Here is a 13,572-nt window from a genome sequence, read left to right on the forward strand (position 1 = left end):
CCTTAAGTTACTGGGCTCAGAGTTGTTTCCTGCTGGAATAAAAAGGTGAATTCTGCACTATTCCTGATTTAAACTTGTCTATATAAAATTTATGTAAATGTTTGCATTAGAGAAATCTCTGATGATCCCAAGGTAGCAAAGTGTTTTGCTGAAGAATGACACTTCTGGAATTGAATAGATCTAGGTTTGGATATGACCTTAGGAACTATGTGTCCATGGAAAAAGCATTACTCCCTCTGAGCTGCTGTTTTCTCATCTGTAAAATGGGTGTGTAACCTTAATTCATAGGGATCTATAAGAATTAAATCAGATGCTGTAAACAAAGAACTCTACAAAGCACTTGACACTTGGGCAAAGGACAATAAACAGTATATACTATTACTGTTTCATTCAGTTTAGTCTCATAATTTCAGTTCTTAAATTTTGCTTTCCAAGTACACACATCATCCAGAAAATTTTCCTTCTGGAGTGTATCCTGAAGAACAAGTAATTAAAATAATGTGAAAGAATTTTGGTAATATAATTTATGTCCTAATTGCCGAAATTTCTAGCAATTTCATGTAGTGTCTTCTTGTGACATCTTGATGTTGCGTGGGTCTTTCAGAATCTTCATAGGTAAAAACTGCACTGAATCCCTTTTGTTTTCTTAATTGTTTATGGTTCTGCTCTTTGTAATTAGATTTTTTTTACAGTTAAAAATAATTATGTTAAGTGAAATAAGCCCGAGAAAGACAGACACTGTATAACTTCACTCACATGTGGAAGATAAACTCACACACGGACAGAGAGAACAGTTTGGTGGTTACCAGGGGGAAGGGGGATGAAGGGTGGGTACAAGGGGTGAAGGGGCGCATTTATATGGTGACTGACAAATAATAATTTACAACTGAAATCTCACGTTGTTGTAAACTATTATGACGTCAATAAACAAATAATAATTTTTCAATAGGGTTAAGTAGAGGAAAGAATTAGAGGAGTGTATCATTATATATTATTATATAATGCACACTAAGTACGTTTAAATGGTGGTTTTATTTTCCCGATACAACCTAAGAGGAGATTATTAAGCGTGGCACTCTACCCTATGGAAGGCCCAGAGTTCTCCAGAACAGCACCATCTGTCTTCTCTACCAGCACCAGTTTGTGAGTGGTTACAGCGAGGACATCCTGATGCCCCTTTGGACGTCCTATACTGTCAACAGAAATGCAAGTATTTGTCACCTCTTTAGCTATGGGTGGTTGTTCAAATTATCATTAAGCAAAACATGGAAAAGAGTAGTTTCTCCCGGTTAATCTTGGCTCTATAATCAGTTCCCAAAGTAGAAGATCTCTGAACCAGGAGTCAGGAAAATTAAGTTCCAGCTCTGCCCCTAACTAGCTGCATGACTTTGAGACTCAGAGCACCTTTCTTCCCCTGTGAAATGAGGGTGTGCAGTCAAGAATTCTCCTTTGCTTTTTTTTTTTTTTGGTTTTGATATTTTATGATTCTAATTTCTTGAAATCAGTTTTAAATCAGTCACAATTATTCATCTCTAAATACATAGCTGTGTGAGCACAAGGATTTCCCTCAGCTGCCCAAGTCTCAGGGGCTCCCCACTGATGGAGAAGGAAGGCCATTAAACTCAGTAATACCACTGCATATGCCATCTATGGGAAGACCCCCCAGACCCAACTGGGGAGAGGCTGGGGATCCTGTCCATCTCCCAGACCAGAGGAGCTAGGCCTTGAAAGGAGTGGGGAAAATATCCCAGAATAAGACCACCATTCCCCCACCCCCACCCCCTGGGTGCCATGGTGGAAAGAAAAATGGTGAAGGAAACAGACCTGGGAAGAGAGAATAGGGGGAGGAGATGAGATTTACACCTGACCTGGAATTGAAGTTTAAATTAGACCAACCAGATTTTCAGAAACTGAAAGTATCTGGCAAGCTCTTGGATGCCCTTGGGGGGTGGAAAGGGGATTCCAGAGTGCTTAGTTGAGTTGTATTTAAAAAATAAAGCTATTGTTAATACTCACCGAGATTGCTAAATAAAGAGATAGAGATATGTGTGTATATATGTAGTTTCTGTGTTTAAAAAATATATATATATCATACACATTTACATAAAGTTTCTACCTTAAACTTGATTTTTTAAAATTTTTGAAGACTATCTTCAAACACTTGAAACACTTCTTACTTGACTTTGTATATACAGCAGTCTGCACAATGTTTTATGGGTCCTCATCCTATTTATTGTTGTTTAATACCTTAATTATGGTGTTCTTTGATTCTGTTTGAATTTTCAGTTTTCTTATATAATCAACACTGCATAAATTCACAGTCATCACTACTCCCGAGGTTTTCCTATTGCATTGTTATTCAGTGACTCCCACCCCCCCACCAACTTTAGTCTGTGTAGTCGAGTATGGAAGATAGGCTCAGATCTCTAAAAATCAGCAATTTACTATATAAAAATTTGAAATTGAGTAATCAAGAACATGATAAACAAAATTAGTACAACTTAATAGGAAAATATTTGCACATATATGACAAATGATTAACATCCTTAATATTGTAAAGAGTTTTTGCACTCCAGTTGGAAAAAAAGACGATTACACCACTAGAAAAATGGAAAATGGTGCAGGATGTGAACAGACAACCAGAGCTCCATCAGTTTTCCATGTGGTTCACCTTTCACTATTTATCGTCTCCTTTTCTTCTGTAGGCCTCATACCTGACGGTTCTTTTCATTTTGTTTTTCAGGACCGCTTCTCTACAGAAGACTTTTCCGACTGTCTCTATCAGGATCTTCGAATTTCTCTTAGTCCTGTCCATAAATGTTCATTTTATAAAAATAACGCTCAACTGAGCTATGGGTTCCTCGCCCCGCCACGTAAGTTTCTTCCCCCCGACCGTCCCTCTCCCTCCTTTCTCTTCCTTTTCTTTCTTATGGAGGCAGTGTACATTGTCTTGTTTATTTATTGGTGAAAATTGTCAATGAGAAATATAACTATTAGGGAAAGTTTTAAAGTGCTTAAAACTTGAGTTTTAGGAAACTTTTTACTTTTGTTTGGAGGGTGGTTGATTCAGTGCAGACACTGTGGATAGGACATTCTTCACTTGCTGCATTTCTTTTAAACAGAATTTGGGCAAACTCAGGGAGGTCACAAGGATGCAGCAGGGTTCTTAGGAAGGAGATATCATTTTGTTGTTTAAAAAGAAAAGTGTAATTTGTCGGCGAGTTAGGTAAAAGTAGAGACTGATGCGCTTGCCTTTTCGCCGAGGCAGAGCCCCTAGGGAATGGCTTTTTTTCCCCAGTTAAGTGTTCTAGTTTTTCAAGTGGCAAATGTGTATGTTAATAAGAAGACATTTTGAGGCTGGCCTTAAAAGGCAAAAATCCAAAGGCTCCAGGTGCTCAAAAACCCGAGTCCAGTCCCCAGAGTGAGTGTCTGAAGTCAGAACTTGGCTGTTGCTTTATAAAAGCAGACCAGTTCCAAGCCGCAAATCCATACAAAGAAGCCTTGTGCAGCCTTTCGAGGCGGACACCCTGTGACGTTTTTTCTGGGTAGTAGGTATTGTTCTGAAGCCAGATTTTCTCTTTTTTCTTTTCACTGTGAAAGAGTGTAAGGAAAGAAGATTGTCCACACAATATGCTTTAGTTGAAATAAGGCCGATAAGGGAAAATTTGAATATATTTAATTTTGGACCTTTCTTATTATAGTTTTTGTTTCTTTGATAAATTCACCTTGAAGAATAAAAGATCTAAATATTTTGTTTTTTTTAAGGGACTTGACCAAACACATTGCATTTTTACTGGACCAGTACCTGGGAAAGTTTTACAGGTTTAAGATGATACTCAGCTAATTTTTTAAAGTGCCCCCCATGAGAGATTATAATTTCTAATGTTATTTGGGAAGAATGAAATAGTTGTTTTCTCTATTTCCTTTGTAGAACTAAATAAAGGTTCCAGTAAAATATATTCTGAAGCATTGCTTACTACTAATATAGTGCCAATGTACCAGAGTTTTCAAGGTAAAACATTTTAACCCTATATCTCATAATTTTAATGATTTTCTGTACATTATAGGTGTAATTTATATGTAATAAGACTGATGCTTTAAATTAAATGACTAAATATTAAATACATTCTTATAGATTTGTTTAACTTTGAGAATACCAGTACACAGAAAATTCTGCAAGCATTGAATTACGATGTATTCCAATATCTATTATTCTGCTTTGTATTTAAATGTTTATAAACACTTTTGGTGGAAAAAGTATGTAATGTTATTCCTAAGTTATCTAGCTAATACAGTCTACTAGCGCTTATATTAATTTCAGTCCGTTTCTGTATTTAACTATTTGGAAGTTCTTGATAATTATTTTTGATCTTAAAATGAATAGATTTTATGTCATTATTAATTATTGCAGCATTTGGCTCTTACAAGAATAAATATACATTTACACTTCAAGTGACATAGAATTTCAAAATATACAGCATACAAGGCGATTTTTACTCTACTTTTTATCTAGAATGCTTGTGACTATTTCAAAGGGAATATTCAGAAATTAACAATGAATCTGAATAACCCGCCTTGCTTGTGTTCATGATTTTTTTATGCTGAATGAAGAAATGTGATCACAAATCCATGATGATGTACCTGCTCAGGGAGGCCTGAAATAGAGTTGAATTCAATATTTGCCCATTAGTCCTTCCAAAGGCCAGAGCCGAACAACGGATTTTTGGCCTCACACTAAGACCGAAGCCAAACTTGAGTTCATCTCTAATTACTACAAATGCTAATTTTGAATCATGGTGTTGATTTATTTCACACGACAGCATGGCACCTTGTTCTTCTGAAACTGCACTGTCTTCCTCCTTATTTCAGTTATATGGCGCTACTTTCATGACACTCTACTGCCAAGGTACGCCAAAGAAAGAAGTGGCGTCAATGTTGTCAGCGGTCCCGTGTTTGACCATGACTACGATGGACGTTTTGATTCCTGGGAGACTCTGAAGCAGTAAGAACGCACTTCCTTTCCTCTTAAAAACAGCTATCAAGTGGGATTACTCTCCAGTTGAGTCAGCAGAACCTTTTCCATCTGATACTATTCGTGTTAACATACGTGATATTTCTGATTACACTGGAAGCCCCTTGAAACATCTGGTTAATTTTGATGTTTTGCTCAGTGTTCATAAAATATTTTTAGGTAAAAGAAGTAGAGTTTCTCCCCCACTCTGCTCAGATGAGTAATTCTTGAGCTTAGATTAAATACTGAACTCGGCCACATGTTAAGAAGATAACTCTATGTGTGGCTAATTGTTAAGATCCTGTTTTAATAAACATACTGCCAGTGAGAAGCTGAAGAACCATATGATGTGGCCAGGGGCATCCTGAGTCAAGGAATCAACAGGAGTATAAGCTGTTGTGCCCAGCTGTAGGTCTTGGGGAAATGTCACAGCTTTTACCCAACTCTGGCTGGAGCGACCATCTTGAGAAAACCATCAGTGATGCTGTTTTTATAAAGGAGAGGGGGAAAACATTTTAGAAACTGGGTGATCTTTATTAAAACAATAACTAAAGATTTTTTGAAGAACTTTTGCTATTAAGGCTACTTAAAAAAGAGACCTAAACCTCCCCTGAGATTCAGCCCCTTTGTGAGAACGACTCTCCCAGGCTGACTTAGGGGTTACGGCTTATACACATATATCAGTGATCACATTTGTTGGTAAAGTGTCAATTTTTTTACTATATCTCTTGAGGCATGAGGGTTCCCCGTAGCTGCCTCCTGGGTCACAGCAGAATGGGGTAGAGAACTTCGTACCTTTCCCATTCACAGCTTCAACCAGAGTTCTCTGTTTTACGTGTTATGGTACACATAAAATTATATTTGAAGACAGTGATCCCACCACCTTAAACTTTGAAAGATGTTGAAAAAACCAACTAACGAACCTAGCTTTGAGACCAAAGGAAACAGGAGAATTAAAATGGTGTAAAAGTGCTTGGGACATCTTTGAGAATATGCTGCAATTAAAAAGAAAATAAAGTTATTGGGATAGGAAGGGAAATCCAGTTAAAACAAAGGAGAGTTCACAGCAACATGGCTTCTCTGAAGGAGCTGGAGTAAAAAAGTCCCAAACCAGTTCTCTCTCTGTCTACTCTCTGCCGATAACTGCAGAGAGTTTAAAAGACTATCAGTCGTGCTTTAGAATCTTGGTTGTAGGTATTCAGAAATGATATTTTCTTTTCAGTGTCTCGAGGTAGGATTAAAAAACAATTCCCAACTTCAATAAATTTCTATAGAAAATAAAAACTATTTGGATCATGTTTATCTGTCTTCTAATTCTTGCTCTCAATCTGGCAGAATATGTTGAGGTATTATGATTACTAATTTCTTATAGTACATTTAATTCTTTGAATTTTATTTTTAGATGTATTAAAAATATGCTTTACTGAAATATTCATTAAAAGGAAGATAGTTATTTCTTTCTTAAAGTGAGTCTTGCCGTATTTTACAGGAACAGCAGACTCATCCATAATCAAGAAGTTCTGATTCCAACTCACTTCTTTATTGTGCTAACAAGTTGTAACAATCCATCGCGGGCTCTCCCACAGTGTGAAAATTTAGATGCCTCAGCTTTCATTTTGCCTCACAGGACTGATAACACTGAGAGCTGTGTGGTAAGTAGCCTGCGTTAATTTACTTTAAACATTGAATATATAAATATAAGTATATTTGTGTATGTCTTACATCTACCATTACTGTGGGAGCAACCCCATAACTTGAATATATATGTACTTTGAAATTACAGGATGGTTTTAAATTTGATCTTCTCAGATGACATATCTTCAAAGAACACCCTTGTCTTTTAAAAACACTAAAAATCAGATCAAATTGTAAAAACTTAGTGCTTTTGTGTAGCTTAGCCACTAAACTCTAGGTTTATTTGAAGTGTGAATTCATTGTTGTTTCAAAACTGGGTTTATAATTCCACAAGTTATAAATTAGTCTTAAAGTTGTGGTTAGGCAACATTTCAAATTAATTTTCTATGTGTCACTTTATTATAAAAATCATGTTTTTCCGTAATTTTCTTATTCTGTTGTCATTCCAGTGTTTAGAAATAGTTGTTTCATGTTATCTTATTTGCTCAGAATTTAAAACATCTGAACTATAGTCTTTGAATGTCAAGATTGCACTAAAACTTTAGCAATTTTTAAGTTTTTCTTTATGGTGAGCCAAAATGTTTTCCTTTCAAGACTTCTAGTTGTTTTTTTTTTTTTTGTCCATTGAAGTTACACAAAGTAAGTCTAGACCTAAGCTGGTGAATAGATTTGGCTTCTCACCAGCCTCAATGGATGGGCGGTGCATACCTGGAGTCCTGTGGTCAAAGGATCTTGAGGCCCATCCAGTCTGAGCTTGGCAGGAAAAAGGGCTGTGATCATTCATTCATTCATCCCATCATTCATTCATTTATCCCTCCTTTGATCCAGCCATTCATTCCTTTAATACATACTTGTTGCCAGGTCCTCTAGATACCGAGGCCCAGCAGTGAACAGAACAGACAGTGGTCTCTGCTGTGGGCCCAGGAGTGGATACGGTGACCCACTTGCCATCCCTGATCTCGTAGTCTTTCTATGTATCATTCATAAAATTAATGAAGATATGTCTCTCTCTAATTGTTTCTCTGATAAGCTTTCAGTATTAGTTGACCAGTCCTCATAGAGCACATTTCTCCTTAAGTTATTTTTTCCTTATTTTTTAGAATTAAATACAGAATAGCAGGATTTTAACTCTTTGGATGCCTGTTGGGCATCAAACTCTGCTAACTGGTCAATATGGTGGACACTATTGGACACATACCAAGTATTCCCTTCTTCATTGCTTTCTCTTCCTTGAGAGATTAAATTGTCAATAAAAGTATCGGTTAGTGTTGTATTCTGCAGCAAATAACAGACAACCCAGTTACAGTGACTTGAGCATTTAAGGGGATCCTCATGTAACAGAAAGTCCAGAGGGAGATGGTCTTGGGATGGTGTACTGGGACAGCAGCACCATTAGGGACCCAGATCTTTCTTGTCTTCCTGCGCCACTATTCTTAGCACATGGCCCATGTGGGCTAAAGATGGCTTCTACTTCTCTAGATGTCACGTCTGAATTCTGGGCTCTCCCAGAAAAAAGGAAAGCAGCACTAGGCTTATACTTACATCTCATTGACCAAAATGATGTTAAGTGCCATGAGTTAGGTGTTGAATTCCCTTTCTGTCTCTACCATTCCAAAAGCTATTTTACCAATATCTTAAATACAAACATTTTATCAAATGCTAATTGACAATGTACCTAGAAGATGTACCCTGGTAGGATAATGGTAGAATCAGAACTTGAGTCCAAGTTTCTTCATGCTAATTCCTATATTCTTTCTACCATTCCGTGTTGCTTCTCTTTTCCAACATTTTTAAACCCCACACTGTTGAAATTTCTTGCAGCAATGCAATAGATGAGCATCTGTTCCTGGTATACCTTCCTCTTCCCAGATTTGATATGTCTAATTAAACAAATATGCGTGGTATATATTAGATGGTGAGCTACTCAAGAGCAGAGATTATGTCTAACAAATCTTGTGGCATCTGCCATTTGCAAGCCAAAGTGTCATAGCCGATTAAAGTGGGGAGATGGAGAGCTTGTAGGACTTTTCTCACTTCTCCAGTGACTTTTCTTCTTTATGTCCCACCCTCATAGCACGGGAAGCATGAATCCTCATGGGTTGAAGAGTTGTTGAGGTTACACAGAGCTCGGATTACCGATGTTGAACTCATCACTGGACTCAGCTTCTATCAAGAAAGAAAAGAGCCAGTTTCAGACATTTTAAAGTTGAAAACACACTTGCCAATTTTTAACCAAGAAGACTGATTTTTTTATTCCAGAAACACACCATAAATCTTTTCGAAAGAACCTTCTATTTTATACAGTCCTCTATTCACATTATTGCATTGTTTGGAAACTGTCAACCAGAGTTAGAACTGGGAATCCTCTGTGATACGACCATCTCAGGGAAACTTGTGGCCTTAGCATAGCAGTAGGGGAGTGTTCCTGTTGAGTCTCGCACATGTTTGAATGTGTAAGAGCTGTGAGCATTGTTCAGGTTTGGGGAATAAAGACAGACCATACCAAAAACTGCTCTTCTACTTCTCTTAAGGGCAGAAGTAGCTGTGAACATTGTCTGGACAACAGATAATTTGAATCTTATTATCATTAATAAACTTTTATGCAGCTGGCAAATAATAGACTAATGAATAGGATTGGAATAGTCCGTGTTACGTTAGTCTCTTCACAAGAATTTAAAAGTGGTTCTGGACTCCTTTTAACTTGGAGTTTCATTTCTTTCAGTTTTAATCAAAAAAATTAATGGAAGCAAAAATATTTCTGGGGTCCTATTTCTGTCTTTTCTGTACACCCCCTGAAAAGCCAAAATATGTAATCCTGTGTTAATTTTTTATTGTGATTGGGCCTTTCCAGATTTAATGGCTGTAACAAGTTAAACTTTGAGGGAAGATCTGTGAATTGATCATATCTACCTGTTATGAAATTTCATTCTACATTTGTAGAAGAGAAGACAAATATTCCCCTCCTGCTCACTGGTAATTAACATAGGTTGAAAATAGCTCTGAAAGTGGTTATTTTAGACTGTTAAAAATATCTTGGTAATACTTCAGAGAACTTGTCAACATATGCAAGGTGGCATTTTTCATCAAGATGGTGGGAATGTTTTCCTTTGTGCACAAAAATGACCCCATCAGCAGCAGAGCTATACTGTGCTGAGCTATTCATTTTGAAGTTTCGTAGATTTGAAGGGAACATGTTATCATCACTTAATATCTTCTTGGTGGGTATGATAAAAGAACTTGATTTCTCCACTGTATGGACTATACCCTTTAGTCCCAGCCTGTGAACCTTTGAATGCTACAGTCACTTTTAGGCTACCGGGGTCTGATTTAGGTGTTATTTTAGTACACCGAAGGTTTGTATTTGTCCTTCATATGATACTCATTGCTCAACAGCCTTGGGGTCACAAAGACCTTTAGATAATACAATTTGCATCTGAAAATTATTTAATAATGTAGAAAGTTTCCTTTGTTTTTGTTTTAGTCCCACAGGTCCCTGAGGTTCTGTACCTTTTTTTTTTTCCAGTCTGTTTTCTCTGCTGTCCAGATTGGGTAATTTCTATTGTTCTGTCTTCAAGTTCACTGATTCTTTCCTTTGTCTAATCCATTCTGCTGTTGAGCCCATCCATTGATTTTTGTGTTTCAGTTATTGTATTTTGGTTCTTCTTTATATCTTTTATTTCTTTGCTGTGAGTTTTTCTCTCTTTGCTGAGACTTTTTGTTTTTTCATTTGTTTCAAATATGTCCGTAATTGCTCATTGAAGCCTTTTTATCATGGCTGCTGTAAAATCCTTGTCACATAATTCCAACATCTGTGTCCTCTTTATGTTGCCACCTCTTGTCTTTTTTCATTCAAAAAGATTTTCCTGGTCCTTGGTGTGATGAATGATTTTCAGTTGAAACCTGGATATTTTAGGTATTATGTTATGGGACTATGGATCTTATTTAAGCCTTCTGTTTTAGCTAACTTTCTCTGATGTCACCCTAGGAGGGGAATTGGGGGCACTGCCTTATTATTTCCAGATGTGCTAGTGTTCAGGTTCCCTGCTCAGCCTCCATTGACACTGGGGGTGAGGGGGACCCTGGTTGTTACTGGGCAGGGTGGGAATTCAGCTCCCCACTGGGCATCTGTTGATGCCTCCCTAGTTGGGGATGTGCAGGGCACCTTGTTACTGCTCCCTTGTGGTCTCCACTGACGCTGTGGACAGGGGTGACAGGGAAGCTTTATTATCACCAGGTGAGGATGAAATTACCATTTCCCTCCTCAGCCTTCTCTGACAGCACCCTGGCACCACCACCAGCCTTCTCTGACACCACCACACTTGGGGCATCTCTTCACAGCCTGGCAAATGTGGAAGTCTAGGCTTCCCACTCAGTCTTTGCTGGCATGGGTGGGGTCCTGGTCTTTTCTGTGGTGTGTGGCTGGAGTGGAACAGTTATTGTTTTCTCTCTTGCTGGGCTGCTCCTCTTCTGGTCCTTTGGCTAGAGAGAGAGCAGCCCTCTCAGGGCTTCTTTCCGTCTGCGCTCGTTGACATTTTCAGATTACTGACTACTTCAGCTCCAGGTCTGAGATATATGAGCTAAAAAGCAAACTCGGGGGAACTCGTCGCAGTGTCCCTCCTTGGTTGCCGAGGTCCCTCGCCTGTCTGCCTTTCCTCTCCACCTGTCAGAATCTTCCTATGTTTGTTTTATATGTAATGTCTAAGCTTTTTATCTGTATTTAGCAGAAGGATATCTACTTCTTTGTTGAAGTGTCTCATTGATTTTTATATATTCTTCAAAACACATGCAGACACGTGATTGCCTCTATATAAAGCATTTTAGTAGATCTTAATTAAGTGGATAGATGTCTCTCCCCTTTTCCAGACACTGGGAATACAAAGAAAAACAAGTTAACAGTCCTTACAGTCCTGGAAAGAGAGTGGAGGCAGCAGAAGTGTAAATGATCCCTAAAGGGTGGTAAATGTTACAATGGAGCCATGGGCAGGGTGCAAGGGGTACAAAGGAGGCATTGGTGCTGCTTGGCAGTGTCACCACTGGCTTCCTGGAGGTGATGACATTTGGGCTGGGACTTGAAGGGTGAATTGGAGCTCTCCAGGTGAACAGGTGAGGAAGTGCATTCTGGCCTGCCTTGGATGGTTATGTTTTTGGCAGTTTCCCATTTACTGCTACTTCTGATATTTTCTACAAGTGTCCTTGTGACCAATTTATGATATACAAGTATTTCATTTTTTTCCTTTGTTATAGTAATCTCCTGTTCTTAAAGGAAGTGTCAGATTATAAATTCTATGCTGAATTTAAAGGAAAAGGCATCCACATCTGTTCCTTGCTCTTATACGTTATTTGTTTTTTCAGTTTTTATCTTGAAAGAGACCCCTCCTTTCACTATTTCATCAACTTAAAACATGTAACTGGGCTCCACTTCCCCCATTTGAATGGTAAATTCACAACCATATATGGCAACACCTTTATCCTGCTTTTTTCAGTAAGGGCTATTCTTTGCTTTTCAAGTGCCCAGCAAAATCTTTATTTATCCCTAATTTTACTGCCATGTCTCCAATTGGTATTTCTTAAATGAAGTAAGTAACTTCCACACAAAATTTCGTAGCTAGTCAGTTCATTCATGGCAGAGCAAAGAACCAGGTGGAACTTAAAAATAGTTCCAAGAATCAGAGAAAAGAAGGCCGACCTTTGGGGTAAGAAGGTGAATGTTCAGGTTCCAGCAGGGTAAGGAGATGGAGAGGACCCTTAGCCCAGTTGGCCTGGTCCTGTTTAAGGAGATAAGACAGACAGGGATGGAGCTGGCCTTCTTCTCCTCCAGGAGAGGATGTTAGCCCTTCTGACTTTTCTCTGTCGTTGGATGCATCACTGTCCTGCCCGGCTTTGTAGGTACATGCTTATCTATAAAAGAAACTGGTATTTGAACTTTGAAACTAAATGTGGTGGTTATACTTCATGCTGAAGCCTATCACAGGAATTTGGTGCATAGGTGCTTTCACAAGCATTAAGTAAAATTTTACTACGGCTACAGTCCAGGGACATTTCCCCTGATTTTTGGCCAGTCTAAATATTATAAGGTAGAAAAAAAATCTTCTATAAAATATAAGTGTCTCTAAGCTAAAAAATATGGATTTACAAATAAAAGTTGTCTGTACAGAAGCTTGGCTGCTTTCCTGTGTGGACGTGTGTGTGTTTGGAGGGTGGGGCCAGGGAATGGTTGGTGGTGGTTTGCTTGGGATTGGTACTGAGTACAAGTGTTGGGCAATTAACCACAGCTGTATTGTTCGAAGGAGAAAAAAGATCCAAAGTTCATTTCCGCTTCACAGAGTAAACACCCTTTCTGATGTGACCTATATTCTTGGCTTTGGTATTTTAATTACATTTAATTTTACTTCCAGGTGAAAACAAGCAACAGGCATATATAAAATCCTTCCAGTAGTTAGAATGGTCTGAAACCAGAGGGAAAGTTTTCATCTTGTAACTTCCATAGATTTTTTTTTTCAACATGAAATTTCTGTGTTTATCCTCTTCATTATATATAAATAGTGATTAAAGGAAAAATAAAGATGTTTGCTAGAAATCATATCCATACCGGAAACCACAGATAGTTAAGTACGTTTTAGCCTACTAGAAGTAAAAAAATCTCTAGAATAGGTACTGTATCTCTGGGATGCCAAAGGGTGCAACAACCTAAAAGAAACCCCTTTCATTCCACCCCAATGCCATTGTTTTAAATTTAACTTCATACCTGCCAATAACTCCTCAGTTTTGGGGATAATTTGAGGATTTTAATAAAAATAACACATTCATTTAAAATTCATGTCCAATTTCACTATGTATCAGAAATTCAGAACTCAGAATAGACTTCAGCTTTCACAGAATAGACACACAAAGCAATTTAATGAATATCCACGAAATGAGATTTTTAC

At 37.9% G+C, this 13,572-nt stretch overlaps 1 protein-coding gene across 1 annotated transcript in view; it reads left to right on the plus strand.

The window, feature by feature from the left end:
- Positions 1–12,802, plus strand: part of ENPP1 (ectonucleotide pyrophosphatase/phosphodiesterase 1) — a 65,161-nt gene extending 52,359 nt beyond the window's left edge. Inside the window, exons 20-25 of the mRNA XM_004422326.3 lie at positions 1,055–1,206; positions 2,744–2,873; positions 3,932–4,012; positions 4,870–5,002; positions 6,501–6,663; positions 8,721–12,802. Coding sequence (XP_004422383.2) covers positions 1,055–1,206; positions 2,744–2,873; positions 3,932–4,012; positions 4,870–5,002; positions 6,501–6,663; positions 8,721–8,891 — 830 coding nt within the window. The 3' untranslated portion in view covers positions 8,892–12,802. The remainder of the gene's footprint in view (positions 1–1,054; positions 1,207–2,743; positions 2,874–3,931; positions 4,013–4,869; positions 5,003–6,500; positions 6,664–8,720) is intronic.
- The last annotated feature ends 770 nt before the right edge of the window (positions 12,803–13,572 follow it).

Source organism: Ceratotherium simum, chromosome 19 (assembly GCF_057802395.1).
Source record: "Ceratotherium simum simum isolate JZ-2026a chromosome 19, ASM5780239v1, whole genome shotgun sequence".
NCBI classification, from domain to species: Eukaryota; Metazoa; Chordata; class Mammalia; order Perissodactyla; family Rhinocerotidae; genus Ceratotherium; species Ceratotherium simum.